At 38.6% G+C, this 21,173-nt stretch overlaps 1 protein-coding gene across 7 annotated transcripts in view; it reads right to left on the bottom strand.

Moving 5' to 3' along the window:
• The window catches only part of agrn (agrin), a 242,049-nt gene that overhangs the window by 127,974 nt on the left and 92,902 nt on the right, over positions 1-21,173 (bottom strand). For 4 of the 7 annotated variants that reach the window (XM_081386438.1, XM_081386442.1, XM_081386436.1 and 1 more), the window contains exon 3: positions 12,105-12,143. In XM_081386438.1, the coding sequence (XP_081242564.1) occupies positions 12,105-12,143 (39 nt within the window). Of the gene's footprint in view, positions 1-12,104; positions 12,144-17,313; positions 18,693-21,173 lie in introns of those variants that run through there. The other 3 variants (XM_081386441.1, XM_081386440.1, XM_081386439.1) reach the window with 2 other exon arrangements.

Genomic DNA, 21,173 nt, shown 5'->3' with positions numbered 1-21,173 from the left:
AGCCTACGGCAGACTCACCAAATTGCAAAGCAGAAGACAGGCAGATAGAAAGGGAGATGTACATGCAGCACTTGCAAAGAGGACTATGAGTGAGATGGTTTAGAAACAGACGCAAGCAGTGCATGAAGAGAAATGCAAATGACATCTGCACGCTTTCGCATGTTGTGATAAGATGCAGCATCTGAAACGGCTCTCCTGCTGGCATCTCCCCACGATTCAAAGTGTGACTGAAATATTGATACAAATCTAATGATGAGGTTTCTATCACTGAGATGCCTAACTAGCTCTTTTTAAAAGCAGCTTGAAAATACAAGAGCATTCTTCTTACAATACATTATGCTTTACCGTGAGTATTTCCTCACGGCAGGGTCCTAAATGGACGAGCCATGAGCCATGCCTGCGGTCAAGCCGATGCGTTGGTGCCTCGGGTGGGTAGGTAGTCCTGGAGCCTGGTTTGACTCCCAGGAGGGCCTCTCGTACGGGCTCATTAATTTCAGGAGCCGCAAAACCAGCATTCCTACAGTCTGAGCTGAATGTTCAGGCTGAACTAATTGAGGCAAATCAGAGCCTATCATGATGGACACAGCCTCAGAATGAGGCATGCTGGGAGACAGTACAGGACAACAGCTGGAAGAGATCTGGCCAGCCTCCTGTCGGGTGGAACGTCATGCTTAATGTGTTACATATGAGGAAAACCAGGGGAGCGTAACCTAAGGTTAGTTTTGTTACAGACTCAAATTTTGAGAATGACTTCAACATTCCCATTTTGGACCCAGACAAACTTTTGACTGAGTAAAAGACGATTAATGGCTCAAGGCGAGGTAGAATAATAAGCTAAAGGCATTGTTGTATATCTCAAGCATATTTCCTGGCATATATTTTTTGATTAAGCATTCATAATGCATTTCCCAGATAACCAAAGGGGTCTTGCTCACATCGTTGTTTATGCACCGCATGACTTTTGTACCCTTTTTTTCGCAGATTCTTTTTGCACCAGCTCTGAGAGAGGTGTTTTAAAATTCCTTCCCAAATCGCCACCTTTCCAGCTGCCTGGCTCTTCCTTCTGTGACACATACAATCCCTTTCATTATGCAAATGATCTCGATACAGGCTTCTCCAGAGTTGCATGGCGAAGTTGCAAATGGCTGCATACAAAACAGCCTTTATTTGTCCTCCTTCAATTAAGGATTCCAAGATGTATCATTAAAGGCGAACAGGAGGGTAAAACACATCCTCCCAAAAGGCATCTTATTCCACAAAAGGGAGACTAATTTGGTAGTAAAATCTGTCCCAAAGCAGAAATTATGATTCATGGTAGTATGCATTTAAAAATCAAAAGATGGAAATCTATATTTAAAATAAATATATTCATGCCATTCAACGTTTTGGGTTACGATTTAGAATAAGATTTTTTTTTTCTTTAAAAAAAAAAATGAATACTTCTATCCAGAAAGGATGCATAAAACTGATAAAAAAGTAAACGACAGTAAAGACATTTATAATGCTACAAAAGATTAGGTTTTTTTTTTTCAAATACATGCTGTTATTTTGAACTTTGTATTCAAAGAATCCTGATAAAATGTACCAAGGTTTTCACAAAATATTAAGCAGCACAACTGTTTTCAACATTGACAAAAATAAGAAATGTTTCTTGAGCCCCAAAATCAGCATATTATAATGATTTCTTAAGGATCATGTGACACTATAAACTAGACTAATGGATGCTGGAAATTCAGCTTTGCCATCACAGGAATAAATTACAGTTTTGTTAAATGGCAAAAAAGAAGATTGTTCTAAGAAGATTTTTGATCAATTAATTCAGCCTTACATTTATGAAGCCTTACATTTATGAAGCCATGAGTACTTCTTCCAAAAACATAAAAATCTCTATTGATTTCTATTGTGGTGCTGCATACAGTAGCCATTAACAGTTCTTTCAGCCAACGGAATTGCTTTAGGATTCTAAGTGGACTCTACTCAACTGAATTCAACCAACTTGTCCACCCACTGAGACTCAAAATGAGAGCCAAAGTCTCTCATTTTCTCCCTTTCATCCTCTGATATTGATATAGAACTTTTTTCAGCAATATATAATACAAAAAGGGAGTGTCTGCATGCAATATTTTCAGCAATCAGCTTCTTGATGGAAAGTTATGCTAATTTACATGCACATGAAAACAAACTCACACCTGCACAGATAGCCACATCTATCACGATCACTCAAGGCGACGGCTGGCTCTCGGTTCTCGGCAGGCCACTGCCGTAAAAGAGCGAGTGTCAATAGAAATGTTGGCCTCCAGCCTCGCCGGGCTGTCTAAGCACCTTGTCATAATTGTGTGCAGTGGTGCGAAGCACACATGTCAAACAAGCCATTAAGGGGAAGTCTGGGAAACAATACAAATTAGATGAGGATGAGTTGGACTCCTTTAGGGTTTATGAGACCGGAGGCAATGGACAAGCACAAACACACACAACTGGGCCCAAACAACTGTCCAGTATGATATCGGGTCTTGCATGACAAGGAGAAGAGGCTGGTCTGCCATGAGTGCAAAGACCTTGTCTGTTTTTGTTAGCAAGCAAGAGAGAGAGAGAAGGGGAAAGATCGTGTTTTGGGGGTTTAAACAGGGAGATTTATGGTTTCCTGCACTCTTCATGCAGACCTACTCCATCATGTCAGCAGCAGTCCAGGCACAAACACTGACAGTGCTGCTCCTGCTGCTGCTGGAACATTTGAATAGAATTGCAAAGCAGTTACGCCTTACAGTTACACTAGACTGGACAGAGAAACCAGAGCACACAATTTAGAGGACAGCGGCCCTCCTGCAGTGAGGATTTGCTTTTATGAAGAAAAAAAAAGCAAGAAAAAACTACTGTGCAAAATCTGACTAGCAAGACACAGCAGTGAGTCTTTTTTATGAAGAAAAGTGAGGTAATATTACAGGACACAACATGTAACCTGTAGGGCTGTTTTCGACTAAGGATTTTCATAGTCGAATCTGATTCGTTAAATTTTGCCGTAGTCGACTGATAGTCGAAACTTTTTTTTTTTCTTTTTTTTTTTTAGATAGCAGCTAGATTTTTTCCATTTCAAACAAAAGAGCTAAAAAACACATATATATCACACATATATCATAACATTTCATAAACATGAGGAGCAATATGAGAAAGAAATTTGGTGATGGTTGTTTAGGTACATTAAAGCAGGTAAAGCTTTTTCACGCCCATGAGAACCGCGTGGAGTCAACTCACAGCCGCTCCGCTGCCCTGCTGAAAATGTGAAGCAGAAACGCTTAATATCAGATAACGTCCATAATAATTGGACTCTGGGTTCGATTTTTTGACCATTTTCAGTGGTTATGAGGAGCAATATGAGAGGGAAATTTGGTAATCGTTGTTTAGGTACATTAAACAACGTAAGCTTTTTAACGCACATGAGAACCGTGTGGAGTCAGCTTTTTAACGCACATGAGAACCGTGTGGAGTCAGCTTTTTAACACACATGAGAACCGTGTGGAGTCAACTCACAGCCGCTCCGCAGCCCTGCTGAAAATGTGAAGCAGAAACGCTTAATTTCAGTTAGCGTCCATAATAATTGGACTCTGGGTTCGATTTTTTTTTACTGTCCCCAGCACATTTCAAACCAAACTGACGCCCATGTATTCGACTATGAGGTTCATAGTCGAATCAGACCTCTCCGAATCGAATCGTCGAATCCTCGACTATTAGAAGTCAGCCCTAGTAACCTGTACAAAAAAAATTACTGTGGCTGGTCAGAAATAAGGGATTTGCTGGTTAGCATAGACACAATTAGCCCCTGATGATAGATGCCGTAGCTACACTCTCTGAGGGATAAAAACATATTTTTTTCCATTCACAGTTATTCAAAAACATATGTGTATTTTTATTCTTTATTTTAAATATTTAGTGCATGTTCTCCGAAATGTTGTGTGGAAACACCAGAAGACTAGGAGCCGTATTCACAAAGAATTTTAAGGCTAAAAGTAGCTCCTAACTGGCGAATTTAGGAGCAACTCCTAAAAATAATGGGTGTGTCACAATGGGCGTAACTTTAGGACTCCTAATTTTTTTTGTCTAAGAGTAATTCACGAAGCATTTTAGCCCTAAAAGTAGCACCTAAGCCTGGGACAGCTTAAAAGAAGTCGAGAGGACTCCTAACTCACTAAGACCTATTCACAAACCGCTTTTTGTGGCATTTCACGTTGCGATGTTTTGAAATGCGTATGCGGCGGCAACAGGAGCTTCCAATCGCGAGGGAACAATTTTGCATTGTAGGCATAACTAGGGATGCAATAACGCCACCAACAACAACCAAAACTAGGCTACTCATTGCATGTAAACTAATTGTAACATTTCATTGTGAATCAAATTAAAATGTTCTTCTCTTTGCAAACGTAGGCAGAGGCATATAGTGACAGATTAATTCAATAATGTTGCAAAGATATTGCATCAATCCATGTTTCATTAGGCTACTAGGCTATTTGTTTTGCCTTACTCTTTATTCATTTAGGCTATTTATTCAGTTATTCATCATCTTCCGTCCTTCGCACTACTTGTGTAGCGCACGCATTCTCAGACCTGTCACCTGTCACTCATCATCGTAGGGGAGGTGTTTGGAATCATTCCCGCGTTACAATCATCAGCCAATCAAGGTGGTCACTTCAGTCAAGCTCGTGCATGAGTAATGATGTCATCCGTAGCAGCGAAGACTCACTCTTAGTTTAGGAGTTGTTATTTTTCTTTACTAAGAGTAGGTCTGAAAGGCGTTGTGAATAACTTTTAAGAGAAAACTCCTAGCTAAAATATTTTAGTGCGATTTAGGAGTGCTCCTAGTGGTAAGATAAAATGCTTTGTGAATACGGCCCCAGAGCTTGAATCTAACCTAAATAAATATTTGTGATTAAAAGCAATAAATAAATAAAAAACTGCCAAGGTCAGAAGTATACCAGTGTTAAAAAAATAAAAACATGTTTAAAAAACATGGCAATACTGTGGTACATATTTGGTACATTGGAATACCAAATACACTAATAGAAAGACAAATGAAAGTCTGTACTAAAAACTGAAGTGTACGCAACATAATTGGTTTCATAATGAGACTAGAGAGCGTTCTAATTTTAACGGGTGCGATTAACAATTAAAAAAACCGATAGGGATTGCCCCCGCATTACGGTCCCATCATGTCGTTTCGCATTTCCTTGTAAGCCTGTCAACAACATCTGAACCCTGGATCTATGTGCCGAACAATCACATTAATCATTCAGCACAGCATCTCAAGGTATTTCTGCCTGACTAATGTATCTGTGAATGCTTCAGAAACAGCACTCAATGTTTCATCATCATCATCCCAAATGCATTACTGCTATGCATTGTAATTATGATAATTAAATCCAAAACTACATCAGAAGACGTCTTTCCTCTCGCAAAGACCTGATATTTAGGGCACTGCCTTCTGCCTCCGTTTTGGTTCATGTAGTTATTCAAGAAAGCAACTAAAGCGCACACACTAGGTGAAAAGATTAGAGATGTTAAAGGAAGGATCTTAATGTGAAGGTCCTAAAATTGGTGACAAAGAAGCCACTGATGTGATGCTAATTGTTTTGTCCAATCAATGAATTTATTCAAAAATACATTAAAACTGCCATTCATACATATAGGGCAATGACTTGAACTCACATCTTCTATGAATTAATATTAATTTTGATATGTTTTGGGAACAAAGTTGTCAGTGTATGAACTATTTCTGAGAACAACAGTCATATGTAACTTTTATGATTTGAGTAGCATTTTAAAGAAAAAAAAATGTGTCAAGGCAAAGTTAGTTCACAATGTAAAATGCAGACTTGTATTTTTCAAGGTGTAAAAAAGAAATCGGTTACACTTTATGTTAAGGTGTCAGTGTTACAGTGTAGTTATACATTTAAGTACTGAGTAATAATAATTAACTACATGTACTTACTATAGGGTTAGGGTTAAGAATAGGGGTTGGTTTAGGGTTAGTTGCATGTAATTATGCATAATTGCATAGTTATTAGAACAGTAATTACATGTAACGTGTAACAAGGACACTAAAATAAAGTGTTAATATATGACTTTTTACTTGGTTACACCACATGACATTTTAAAGTCATTAATTTGAAACTTGGCTTGAAAATAGTTTCAATGTTTTTCAAAACCATAAGAAACCAACATGAATACAAAGATAGTTTTTCTTTTCGTTATCAGGAACACTATGTCTTGTCCGTCTGACTTGAACACAAAAGACTGAGTGCATATTTTCTGAAGTCCAGGTAAAACCAGAGCTGTGACAATTCCTCACTGATGCGAATGTCAATATGAATTGCCCTCCTCACGACCCTCTGAAACAAACCAGCCACGTCTCAGATCTACTTTCTTAGCCTCAATGCGTAAACTTGCCATCTCTCTCCTCCAGAAATCAATAGCTTCCATTTCTGCTCTGTACACTGCTGAGTTGTGTCAAGAATATGTTAGACAGATTAATATCAAAACAAAGCTGTGCCCACACCTCCCCGATTTCCTCTCCATGACAAGCTCTTCTGTTTGTTGCTTATGCAAGCAAATGCTGATTCTACAGAACTAAAAAGACAGCCATTCTCGAGAATTTCTCGCAGTTGTATTCATGTTCAGACAGCACAGAGGGCAACAAAACTTCCCGGCGTAATGTCAAACTCGAAAAGTTCGACAAGAGCTGGAGTTAGGTATAACAGTTAATCCCCAGATGAATTTATGCCACATATTTGATATCTTGATACGCGCTGTCCTCTGGAAAACCACAAAAAAGAGGAGATGAACATGATTTTTCGGGCTCTTTTGTGTGAAATCCATGACATGAAAAGATTTAATTAAGATAAGAGACTGGTAATAATTAATTCTGCTTCCTTCTGTCAAGAACACAGCAACGGCTGAATAAATTACACAAGCCTTGCCTTTTATTTATTATCATTTCCACTTTCCCGAGGAAGCTGTTTGAGCTTTTCAAAGCTAAAGAAAGTTTGGCAGGGTCTCTGAAAGTAAGTCCACAGCTCGGGCACACATAAACATCTCAGTCCTACATTCAACCACCTACTCAATTCAATCTGCTATTATGTTTTTTAGCAGGTACAGCTCGGCCCCGAGGGGGAAAACTCGCTGTGACAAACGCCAAACGGAAGGCTGCATTCAGATGGAGTGTATTCATTACCACACGCTGAGAAGTGTAGGAGACAGCAAGGAGGGTTTGAGTTACCATGTCTGTATCTCACCATCTCATTTCCAACATGGCCCAAATTAAAGTGGGAATGCAAGGTGACCTATTGCTACAGGCGACATCTTCTCATACGTAACTCTCAAACCGGTCAAACATCTGATCTGATGGTTATAAACTACCCAAGACAATCCTGTCATTGTTTCTTTGACTCCTTCTAAAAATAACATTCATACGTGGCCAAACCAAGGGCATTCCAAGTACAAAATACCCTCAAGTTTATCGTTTGGCGCACACAACGTCGTAAGTGGGTTGGATATAAACAAACGAACATTTGTTTTACTGAAAGCAAGATGTTTTCCTCAAGCCAACTTTCTAAAACGCCAGAGAGATAATTAACAGGACAAAGCTCTGCCAAATCTTACACGAATGACCTTTGTGTGGGCAACATGGCCCTGAGTTTGAGAATCTGGCAGCGCTCGTTTTGCCGCTCACATTGCGACTTGAGCGGCTGAAACTCTAAAGGACATCGGCTTAAAGACAGCTAACAAACGGCCTACAAAATTACGCTAATTAAAGGTCGCTTTGTCAGGTTTCAGCTAGTGTTTAAACATCTTTTATGGAGTTGGAACAGGCAGATGCACATACAAAAGAAACTTCAATACTGATTGGTTTCTGTTATTTGAAAGGGAAATGCTTCAATTGTGCTGGTAATAGCGGGATACTTGGATGTCTGTGATGTGATTCCGTTTAATTAAATATCTGTGCATAATTTGGTCTGGGAATGTCATTATGCCCTTGGAATGGAAGACATGTTTTCCTTCTCATGCTCATTTTCCTAATGCACAGGCTTTTATATAAGTACATCTCAAGCTTGTAACGAATTAATATGGCAAAGAAGGATTGGGGATGGAAGTGTAATTGGACAACCGATCTCCCTTGACGCTTAATGGCCTCTGCAGACAGCGGCCGCAGGGCTGGGCATGAGATAGCTAGGAGGAGAGCTTCTCTGCGGGCTTGTGAAGGTCTGGCACATAAAGAACCGTCGGTTTGAGAACTTGCAGAACAATCGGAAATGTAATTAAGAGCTGGCTGTGGCTTTTAAACACTCGGCTAGAGCGGAAACAAACAGACGGGGAAAAAGAAACATCCATGTATCGAAAACGTGCAGTGTGATCAATAGCCCACGGTTCGGAAAGCATCAAAGGGGGAATGTTTTGTGACTTCACTCGGCACCTCGCAATTTCTCTCAGAACTGCAGGGTTTCAAAGCAATCTCTAATGTCATTAAACTTCTATTAAAAAGCAGTTAGAAGTGTATATTGCCTCTATTTCTCTAGGAGTCAGACGTATATATTTTAGGTAACATTTTACGAGTTTCTGATCTCTTGGTAAAGAGTAAGGTTAATCAAAACATCAATCAAACATAATTACCTAGCAGTGCCACATGGACAGTGTTTCAAGGAGATAATAACTATTTTCTTTTAGCTGCTGCGAAATAAAATTAATCTCAAACTGGATTTTCAACACAAGCCTTTCCTCAAACCCTCAGACAGAACATCCTATGAAGCAGGTGATTGTGCAATTAAATCGAGCCTCGACCCAGCAGGGCCGTTTCTTCAAATGCAGTTTTAATCTACTGATACAAATGATTCTTAAAGTTTTCTGTAAATAAATTGTGACCCTAATTAAATTGATTTAAATTAGTGCTGTCAAATCGATTAATCGCGATTAATCGCATCTAACATAAAAGTTTGAGTTTATATACACTGTAAAAAATTATCGTGATTTTAACAGTAAAAGACTGTAAAAATGCTACAGTGAAAAACTGTTAATTGGTTAACAGAAAGTTTCCTTACTATATACACTGAAAAAAATGATTCGTTGAATTTAATAAAAATGTTTATGGTAAGTGGTTGCACACAATTGATTTTATCTACATTTAAACAAAAGCATTACGTTGAACTAAAATTGATAAGGTTCAACTTAATGCATTTGTTTAAATGTAGCTAAAATCAATTGTGTGCAACCACTTACCATAAAATGTTTTTATTAAATTCAACGAATCATTTTTTTCAGTGTAAGGTTAATAACTGTGATAGATCTAATGGTACATTTAATGTAATTTTACTGTAAAATACCGTTAAATTCACAGTTTTTTTACAGAAGTAAAAACGATAATTTACAGTGAAAAAACGTAAATTGACATTCCCACAATTCCCTGCGTGACACTTCACATTTGATGTATTTTTGTTGAAATAACTATGTTTCGTCATAGTTTTCTTAGTTTTTTTATAATCAGTTATGTACATTAGGGTTTTGTTACATTTAATGTTGTTAAATTAATGTTTATTGTATTTTTAAAATTTCATGTGTGAAATGTTACCATGTTACCATAATGGTGTTTAATGTTTGTGTGAATGACACTGTGCACCTTCTATGTATATTAGTATTAACTTTCTTGTGGAAGAACTACTTGTGATGAGCTTTGATTAATCACGTGACTCTCATTACTACTGTGATTGTTGGTTGTCAGTGTATTACTATTGTACAAAACAGATATTAATACTTCAATAGGTCGGTAAATTAACATTTTATCAGATAATGAAATACGGTTTATTACTGTAAATTTTAAGTTAAATTCGTAAAACCTAAAATGTTGCTACCGTATTTTTTACGGGAAATTTCTGGTAAATTTAAAATATTTTTTTTACAGTGTATTTATGTGTATGTGTGTGTGTTTGTGTGTGTATGTACAGTGCTATGCATAAGTTTAGACACCCATGCTAAAGTTGACTAAAAAGAGGAATAAAAAATCATCTTTTGGAAATTGAACTTAATGCCTTAATTAAAAAAATTAGGAAAAATCCAACCTTTAAGGACACCAATTTTCTTTGTGAATGAATAATGTATCGTAAATAAATAAATGTTCTTCCTTAAAATACAGGTTGCATAAGTTTGGACACCCCTATGTTAAATTCCCATATTTTATTTTTTTCTTTTTTACAGCCATTTTTGATCATATTTACCAGGGGTGCCATTAATCAGGAACTGACCCACTTGAGCTGAAGCTGTACAATAAAATGATACTGGTGAACAGGGCTTGACATTTACTTTATTGCTCACCAGCCACTGTGGCCAGTGGTTTTCCAAAGTTACTAGCTACTCAGCATTTTCACTGGCCACAATACCATGAGGAAAAACTGTCATATAGATATCGCATAATTTGGCAGCAGGTATATTAGGCTGCGGTCACTTTAAGACCTGGCGCACAAATCCATTATACTATTACACATGCGTGTTTACGTTCACTTAAACATAATTGACTGTGTTTACGTGAATACTCACCAAGACCAGCATTGTGTCATTATTTTGTGTGTATTTGACTGTTTAAACACAATATACATTATAGGCAACGAAAAAGAGTAAAATTATGTGCAATCCAATGCCGAAAGTCAAGCCCTGTAACAACAACAACATTCATCCGGAGCAAATTAAATGAGGGAGTGAGGGGAGGTGGGTTTGTGTGTCAAATTGCTGTTGGAGTGATGAGAGAGCAAGAAAACGCAGCTGGTGATGTGTATCTTTTCTGAGGAAAATTAGTATTGAAAGAATTATTTCAGAATCGATATGTATCGAAAAATCAATATTTCTGACAACACTACATTGCACTTAGTTTATTATTTCAGATGACTTTTTAAAAGACTACAATTAAAAAATGTAAAGCCTATATTATATATAAAATTCAACCCACCAAAGTGGCTAGCATGAGTGACTGTGTTACACGCCACTGCTAAAATCACCCGCAATCAAATGCTCTGCTGGTGAACTAGTGATTTATTAGCGGATCAATTAATCCACTCAAACCCATCAGTATATGAATGAGATTAATCATATATATAAACAACACATGAACGTTAAAATTAAACTTATACAGTATGTGTACAAAATGCTTAAGTAAACTTGAACTAATTTAAATAATATTAAAACAACACTTATGATATTGTCTTTAACTCTAAACGAAAACTAAACGAAAACTAATCTATAAAGAGAATCTAATCTATCAAAAGAAAAACACTGACAAAAACTAGAGTGTTTTAAATTAGAGTGAACGCTCATTATTGTTTGTTTGCTACTCCTTTGGACATTCAGGTCTGGTTTGGTGATGACAACCACACTGAAAACTTTCAAAATGTTTGCACATGTGCACTGGAGTTAATTATACGACATGTAATTTCGGCACATTAATACCGTCTACACCCACACACATGCAGCTATTTTGTTTGAGTATTTACGACGGTGTCCATAATGAAGCTCCCTCCAGCTCATAAAGAGAAGCATCTCCACTGCCAGCAGCTCAGGAGTAACCTCCAAAGCCCATTTCATGTAGTCACATATAAATATTCATTAACAGAGTGGGGAAACCAGCTGTTTCTCCCAATTAATCTGTGCAGAGATATGCCATTTGCCAATAAATTGTTGTTGTATAATTAATGACTCTCATTGCATGGTGACAACGACAGAAACAATACCTCATTTAATATTGAGATTTATATTCATAAACTTGGCAAAAGCAAGCAGCTAATCAGCTTCAGTAATAAACGGAGCTGCGTCTCATGTGGGAAAACTTTAGCCACATACCCGAGAAGTCAGCCACCCTGCATCCCACCAGTGCAGATAAATCAAGATGTCAGGGGATTTCTACATCAAAGCAGATGTTCCTCCCTGCTTCTCGCTGACCATGTTAACAGGCTACACACAAACAGACGATGGGAAGCGACGTGGTGAGGACACCCACTTCAAACAGCAAACGGGCCTGAGCTGAGATCATTATCTGGGCAGGTTGAAAACACTGTGGTCAGGAGAATTCTTATGGGACTTACCATCGGGAGGAGGAGCCGGTGTGAAGTGAACAGGTTTATCTGCAGAGGAAGAAGAGAGAGAGAGGCACATTAGTTAAAAGGAAGACGTCAGGACAGTCCCAGGCGGTCGGCAGTCGTTTTGAATGAGTGGGTAGACAGTGGACTGCATGATTCTTTCACAGAGGTTAAATCTCAAAAAGAATAGATTAAGAGAGATCAGTTGGAATATGAGATTAAAGGAATGGTCTGGGTTAAATACAACCTGAGCTCAATCGACAGCATCCATGGAGTGACATGCTATCAGTTACCACAGGAAATTTGTTTGCTGTGATGCCCTTACAGCACTAAAAAAAAATTTAAGTAAGTTTTATTTAAGTAAATTCAAGTAAAACACTTCTTTTTTTTTTTTTACTTATACTTTTCTTCAGAAGAATGATCAAAACTGATAAAATGTGACAGCAACAACATTTATAGGGTTAAAAAAGTTAAACATGTTATAATGTTCTGTTGCTCATTCTATTGATTCTATTGAATATATTAAATACTAAAATAAAATAAATGTATAACCGTTTCCACAAAAATATTTAATGAATATTAAAAAAATTATTTAATTAATAATAAATTGAATGCCTTTTTAATGTCTTTTTTAATGCCATTTTTTAATGCCATACATGATCCATGACTAACCACAGATATTATATATATATATATATATATATATATATATATATATATATATATATATATATATATATATATATATATATATATATATATATGTGCTGTCAATTGATTAAAAAATGAACTCAAATAATCAAAAAAAAAATCTGCGATTAATCACGATTAATCACAATTAAAAACACTCATTTTTGTAGGTTTATATCTAGTTTATATATTTTATAATGTAATAATTTCACAGTTAATCTCCAAATTAATGTAGAAACAACAAAGACAGTTTATTTCAAATACTTGTTTAATGGCATCTTTTTTATGAATGAAGGTCAGTCTCTCTGATACTAATACAGATGTCTGGATAAAAATGATATAATGTAAAGCTAGCCAAAGGATGACAAAAATTTACGGATGCTGCGTTAATTGTGTTAAATATTTTACTGCGTTAAACTGTCTTCCAGCCACTTCTGCTGGAATTTGCACTTTTCCATTTTTCTGTACAGAATGCCCGCGTCACCTCCACATCATGGCAATTTTGTTCCGGTCGGAAGCAATTACCAAACTGGTTCCACGTGTTTATCACACTAACGTACATTTTGCATCAGCAATTAAAAATGATTAAATATGAAGGCTATATTAAAATAAATTGATAGTATAAAATTTTCTTCAAAACTTTATCTAAATGTTTAATGCCTGTAAAATGTAATGCTTTTTAATGCTATTTAAGGCCTTAATTTTCACAAAATCCATTTAATGACCTGTTTCTTTTTAATGCCCTGCGGAAACCCTGTAAGCAGCACAAATGTTTTCCACATTGACAATAATAGGAAATGTTACTTGAGCAGCAAATTAGAATGATTTCTGAAGGATCATGTGACACTGAAGACTGAAAAATTAGCTTTGCCACCAAAGGAATACATTTCATTTTGGAATATATTAAAATAGAAAAATGATTTTGACATGATTTTCTTGTGAATTTGACAACAAAAGTTCTTTTCTGTTGCTTTCTCTTGAAAGAGCATTTTCAAATCACTGTCTGACATTCGTGAAGGCTACAACTTTATAATTTTAAATACTATAGAGACTCTGAATATGTGTTTTTATTTTCATTATGAGCCAATTCAAGGGACTGGAACATCTGCATGGTTATAGAATAATGTTTGAGAAATCAAGATGATTCTTTATTTATTTTTTATTTATTTATTTTTATAACTTGAATGTTTTAACGGTTTTTACCGCTTTCATTTATGAAAAAAAAAAAAGAAGCCTTTTTCAAAATATTTTCTTTTGTGTTCTACCGAAACCGTAAGTGTCAGGGTGAGTAAGTACTTTAAAAGCTCTTACGCTAATCAATGTTAAAATATTCAGACTACAAAACCAGCCAAAAATGTTGGGCTGAAACTCATTAAAATTAGCGCCGACTGAAAGCGAGAACTGCCTCAGAAGTTGGAAGCGACCCCACTCAGTCTAACTTTCCTCAAAACCGAAGTGATTTTAAAAACACTGAACTTGCGTACCTTATTACTCTTGACAGAACCGGCTTTCGACAACATGCACATGAAGCCATCTAACTAAAGTGCAGGTACAACACCCTGCTTCTGCAGGCGGAAATAACCAATGCCACAAAACTATCACATCAATTGCCCAGCCAGTCGGTAGCGCTTACATACACACACACACACTCCCACACACAGGGCTGGAGCTGGAATCTCTGCTCCTCTCTTCACCAGCACCCCCAACTGCCAGGATAGAGTTTAATTTTAGGCTCACTTCAAATTGCTTGTCAACAACTGAGCGCAGGGAAGATTGGAAAGCCGGCACTGGAGAGAGAGAGAGAAAGAAAAACAGAGGTCTGAGAGAACGAGGAAGGGGGGTGGGGGGGGGGGCTTGCTGTGCTTCTCTCCTTGAATAATGAAGTGTCTGTTGAACTGGTCCGAGAGTCAATCATGACAGTTACAACGTTTCATCCTCCGGGAAACAGCGCCATAGCTGAGGGTGAATAACACACACACAGATGTGTATCATAGAGATAAAATATATACTGCTCACATACTGTAATGCATAACCCTGTGCACAGCTCGACTTTCTTATATGTCCAGTGGCAGCAGAGGACAAAACTACAGTCTGTGCAGGTCTCACGGGAACATTTGCTTCACATGTAAATGATACACAGCTGAGAAATTCAACACAAGGTTCACCTCAAGCCTATTTGCTTTACTTAAAGGGATAGTTCATCCAAAACTGAAAATGAGTGTCTCAGTGCATACAATGAGAATCAAATGAGTCCACTGCTGCTTGGACTACACTATATATACTGTATAAAGTTGTGATGAATGCTAGCATAGCTATGTAAGCAATCTGATGCCAGGGACAGCTGATAATTTTACAGTTTAGAGGTTCTTAAACAAAAATATTTGACCAATTAGTATTAGTATTTAGAGAGTCGTGTAAAAAAAATTGTGTGTATGTATCTCATGTCACTACATAATTTAAATTGAAATCAATATTTTATTTGAAATTGTATTTAATAATTTATTTGGTAAAAAGCACGATATAGTCAGCCAGCTGTTACCCCAAATAGACCTCAACATTGCTGTCAGGCAGACTGTCATATCCATATGTGTGCATAGGCCTAAATGCTGGCCATATGTTTTCATTCAGTGTCTGTCCTCCTCTTTCCCTTTCTGTTTTATTATCTAGTTTGCTGATGTGTATGTATGAGCTGATGAATTTGGTTGTGGAGCTGAACAGCTCTAGTCCTGTGTGGCCTCACTTCTCTGTGCCTGCTAAATGAAAATGGAAATGACTAACCTTTGGTCTGTATCCCACTCCAACAAGCTTTCAAATGCTACGATGCACCTCTCCATGTTAATGGTACTCCTTTCACTCCATCCTGTTTTTTACTCTTCTTTGAGGAGCAGGGATGGAGTGCTCTAACTGAGTTTATGTTTAAATCTAATGGAATCTGTCTGGATTAAATCGATTTTGCGACATGGTCGGCTTATAAATGAACCTCACACTCAGACTCCTTTATTGAGGGATGGAGAGGGCACATTTTCAGAATTTCATGAAGGGCCCTTTTTGGTCTTTTAATATAGATCTAATGTAGAGGCACCGCGGATCTCTTTAAGTGAGGGCACAGGTAGGATTATGAGAAATGAGGTAGGTAATGGCTTACAGAGGGCGCACATGACTGGATGCTCTCTCGTTTGCCTCTCACTGTTTTCTAGAGCCTTTATTCCAGCAATACTAAACATATTCCTATCAAAAAAGATGTATATTATTGTCTCTATAAAGGAGTGTGTTACATATATCCTTTTATGTAAATATTTAACTGTGTTTTAATATCTACTCAGATGGCCTGAGGCCCTAGAAACCCCAAATATATATAAGTCAAATAAAATCTCTCAAATCAAAGGTGAGACTTTCACTAAACACAGATTTAAATCAGAGCAGGAATGAGTATGAATTTTGTTGGGTACCTTGTGTTATAAAATGTGTCAAATATTTGCAACAACATTATACATTTGTCTGTAAAAGCTAAATGTTAACTGTTTCTGGTTAACTTCACATGGCATCTTGCGTGACACCAGAAAAAAAGTTGTAAACAGACCAAAAAAAAAGGTAAAGATGGACAAAAAATGTCAATAATATGATCTGTGCAAGCTTCCCATTAAGATAGTCTTCTCAATTTCAATCTCATTAAGAAGCTAATGAGCCATCAGCAATGACGCATAGCAAAACCACTCTCTAACCAATTAAACTTTCTTCTGTAGCACAGCATCCTTACAAATATATATGTTTACCTTTCTGCTATGAAGTCGTACTGTAGTCTTAGATAGCGCAATTCTATGAATGTGAATTCACAGAGGAAGAAAACACGGGATGCAACGATTCAAAAAGGCAGATAAAAACCAATAGAGATAGTAATACATCCAAAACATGAAAAGAGCAGTGTTACCTGCTGCTCCATGTCATCAAAGCACATTTTGACATGCTCTGGAGCTCACGTTCCGTCTCCTATCTTTTCTTTGTAAGCACAGTGCCAAATCTATCTGGCAACACACACCGGCTGGCGGGGCACCTTAAGATACCAAAGCGTTTGCAGATTCACTCAAGCAGATACAGTAAGCACTGGAGCTAATGCCAAGCTTTCACATCCAAAGGCACTTAATCTGCCCCCTTTATCCCACTGTGCAGTCTAAATACCACTGCTTCAGGGATGACAGAATGCCACCGAGCTGTGTTTTTAGACACAAGCGCTCAAGCACTTTGTAGGATGAGGACAGTTTATCTGTGTCATCCTTAATCATTTCACTGTCAGGCAGGGGATCGAAGCCTACGCATTAGGGATTAGTTTTTGATTGCCATCGATCCTTATTGAACCATCCATCCGTCAATGTGTCTCCCTCTGCCTGGGTGAACATCACTGTAAGAAAACTACAGAGCACACAAGGGAAAGAACCACTATTCTGAAACTTATCAGGCAACAAAAATTCTACGGGGTCATGCACAAACACAGACACACAAACACACACACATATATATATATACATACGCTGCATGTCATGTTTCACTAACTGTGACCTACAGTTATTGAGGAAGAGGAGTACAGCGAAGCCGAGCGTGGAAGTGGCCAGCAGAATAAGACAGATGTTGCAAGGAATCATGAAGTACCGCACGACCAGCGACACTTTGTGCTGGTACATGCGGTCCCGCTCTGGGGGCGGCGTAGGGTACTGACAACTGGTCATACTCCACTCCGCGCCTTCCCTAAAGTACGCCAAGTTGGCAAGCGTTCCAAACAGACTCAGAGAAAAAGGATAGACGAAAGAAATCCTAAAACGGTTTCAGCTTAAATTCCAGTGGTACTTATTTTCACAGTTTCTTCCTGAAGAACGTAGACAAATGCTTTTATCAGTCTCCCAGCAAAGCATTTTGTTTCCAAATTACAGCCGCTCTGGAAGGGTACCGGTCCTACAGTCCCCAACCCTCCAGCAATCTCTCCATTTCTTTCCCAAGCACAGGGGTGGTTTGTCATGAAAGGTTAGTGTGCAAGTTCTCTTGAGTGTGTTTGACAAAAGCTCCACTGGACCCCTGGCCTAGATTGGTACCACGGACAAGTGAGTGCAAACAATCCCCACTGCACTTTGTACTTTAAATCCGCAAGCACAGAACTCCACGGCTTGGTGAATTAGTAATGAATTGGCTCTTGATTCTTCTTTAGGGGTGCTTGTAATTTTTTATGGCACAATGGTGTTCCCTTCTTTCAGGACGTGCTGCCACCTGTCTGTGTCCGACAGCAACATGAAGATGCCAGGCTGCTCTCGTTGTGGCATGTGTCAGGATTCACTGCGGGTGTGGCTTGGCATCATGCTAGCCGCCTGTCCTGGTAAACACTCAGTTGCTCACAAGCTGGAACTGGAGTCATTAGCTTCACACACACACACACAAACACAACATACAAACTTTTGGAGAATGACCCCTTCCGAAAATCCTCCAGAGAACTGCAACACTAGGCTCGTCTTTGGTCGTAAAAGTCGAAACTTTTCTCCCCCCGCCCCAGGCTGAATCTCCTGAATGAATGAATAATTAGCCCACAGAGAGTCAGCAGCTGTCTTCGGCCAGCTCAACCATATGCCCTGGAGAGCAGTAGGGTCTTTTTTCCTCAACCCCCCCCTTCCTTCAACACAAGTCCTCTCTGGTGACCTCCCCTCTTTTTCAGAAAGCACTTTGGATGAAGCCTACAGTCGAAAGTTGAGGTGTCTGGTGAGTAGACTCTTCTCCCAGATGCTGCTGTCAGCGCATAGGCGCGCTCCTTGATCCGGGCAGCCGGAAACAAGATACGAGGAACAGCTGAGATTGCCACAGTATGTGTAAAACAAACAAGACAACTGCTTTGGACGGTGTTGTTAGTTCTCAGTCCTTTTTAGCGGATAACTCTCGAGACAAGACAAGCTCCTGTTGTGGACAAGTTGTCTGTCGCTCTGAAAAGAAATGAGAACGGAAGAGTCACTTTTTTTCAATGGAGTCAGAAGCTATTTAAAGCTCTTTCTCTCTCCGTTTAGCTCTCTTACGCATCCATTCCTGTGCTGGTGTTCCTCCTTGTGTCCTGGACTTAAACTCGGTCCAGCTGAGCCTCAGAGGAAGTGTTCACTGCCAGCCAAAACATACACTCTGATCGCCGCTATTCATGTCAGAAAATCCCCCAGGCATCAGGTACTCTGCCTGCGTTCAGCCAGCGCTTCTCAGCCAATGAGCCAGGGAGCGGCGTGCACAAATGAGTAGAGCCTGAGAGGAAAAAAGCAGGAAAAAAAGAAAACAAACTGGCCAATGACACTTAGTCCACCACTCTGTTACATAAAAAAATACACAGAACGTGTTTTCTGCATCCTTACGGCACGGACGCTCATGACTCCCTCTCTCTGCTTCGAATGAAGGAGAAGACAGTGAGAGGGGGAGTGGATGAGGGGCTGTCTCTAACAAAGGGTTGGGAGGGGTGAGAAGGGGGAGGCAGTGAGGGAGGGAGGGGGACACCGAGAATAAAAGCTTTTGGGAATACTTGGGAGTGTTTTAAAGGGGGGAGCTGGAATGACAGCAAAAACACAAAAGGGCAGTTGGACCAAAAACATGTCAAGCCTTTTGAGTTGATAGTGAATTAAAGGAGAAAGTAGCCAACAATCGTGCTAAATTGTAATTGCAAACCTTGTGGTTTAAATGGGAAAGGTGAAAGGAAAAAAAGATTGGTGATTTTTTTATGAGCTTTTAAGGAAAATAGACCCTTTATAATGCAAAAATGATTTAAAGGAGAGTGTAGCCAACAATTTTCATCTACTCGTGACACCATGCCATGCTTTTACTCATCTGTCATACTGTGAAATATAAAAGCAAAAATGAATATTCAGTAGAAGTGAAAATGAATATACTGGCAAAAGATCAGTGGGAAATGTGTTTTCTAATCCATAGCATTATTTCACTAGGTTTCACGCCTATGAATGTTTATTTTATGCTCTAAGCCACATAATGAGGTCAACAGCACAGAGAGCTAATGCTTCTTTTTATACCCCCCACCTTCAATACTGACTGGCATATACACAATGGATGTTCATCTTCACAAAGAAGCCAGTACATATTATCAATTATTTATACGCTCTGTTTCTTAACCCACCCCTCTCTGGATACCCATCATGCTCGCGCACACACATACACACACATTTTTACAAGGTTACCCTCCGTTCTTCGGACACAGCCTATTCTTTGACTTTATGGGCCCCATGGAATTGAGCTCCTGATGTACACAGCACAGAACATGGGGTCAGCTGGGCCTCCAGCACAGGGTTCTAGGTTCACTCACCAGCTGTGGTGCTGTACCCTTAAACAACACCCACACTCCACCAGGGCCATTAATCTCCCTTCAGACTGACATGTAGACTAAGAAATAAGACAACTGGGCATATAGTGACATTCATGAGGGCTACAATGACCTGAAACACCCATGGACCAGTAAGGAAATCGAAGAGGGCGCCACATCCATTCAGTTCCACACACCCTCTGTCATGACTCGAATAAGACCTAATTTGACTTCAAAGCGCTCTGTAATGCATCTTTAATGTGCATGCTATCTCAGAAGGTTAACATCTCTCTCAGTGTGATCTCTCAGCTGGCAACTTCCATTAAGAAACAACAACAAACTCTCTGCACTTCCCGCACTTGCATGACGAGCAGCCTCAAGGCTTTTTATGGGCTTCTGCTTGTTTCTTCTGCTATGTTTCTGATATAATGCATGTGTGCTGATTTCAGAATAGAAGGAATAGGAGTAAAGCATGAAGTGGTGCACTTCATCTATTTTAAAAGAGCGATTAGTTATTAAACTGAAAACCCTGAGAAATTTAAAAGATATTCACTTTCAAGTGTTTTCAGTGAAGATTCTGATCTATCTATCTATCTATCTATCTATCTATCTATCTATCTATCTATCTATCTATCTATCTATCTATCTATCTATCTATCTATCTATCTATCTATCTAAATCCATCCATCCATCCATCGAACATTCAACTGTCCATAGTTTGTTCATTCAAATATCTATCTCTCTGCTCATCCATTTACCTGTCCATCCATCTATCCTTCTATTCATCTACCCAAATATTCATCTATCTATCCACCCACACATTTAACCCTTCATTCATTCAACTATTCAAATATCCATCCCTCTGCCAATCGTTTACCAATCTATTCATCCATCAGTTTCAACAATGGTTCCACCAACGGAGAAACCCAGTTTCCTCCAAGCCTTAAACATATTCTTGAACATGGAGCTTCCTTTACAGCAGCTAGTTGGATGTCTTATTGTAATGACTATCACCAATAAATAAGGTTGTTTTGATTATGATCAGATCCCCAGTTCTCAACTCATTA

The sequence above is a fragment of the Scardinius erythrophthalmus genome, assembly GCF_964197995.2.
Source record: "Scardinius erythrophthalmus genome assembly, chromosome: 15".
NCBI classification, from domain to species: domain Eukaryota; kingdom Metazoa; phylum Chordata; class Actinopteri; order Cypriniformes; family Leuciscidae; genus Scardinius; species Scardinius erythrophthalmus.
The sequence above is the reverse complement of the archived record's forward strand: the minus strand, read 5'-3'. Positions and strand labels throughout refer to the sequence as shown.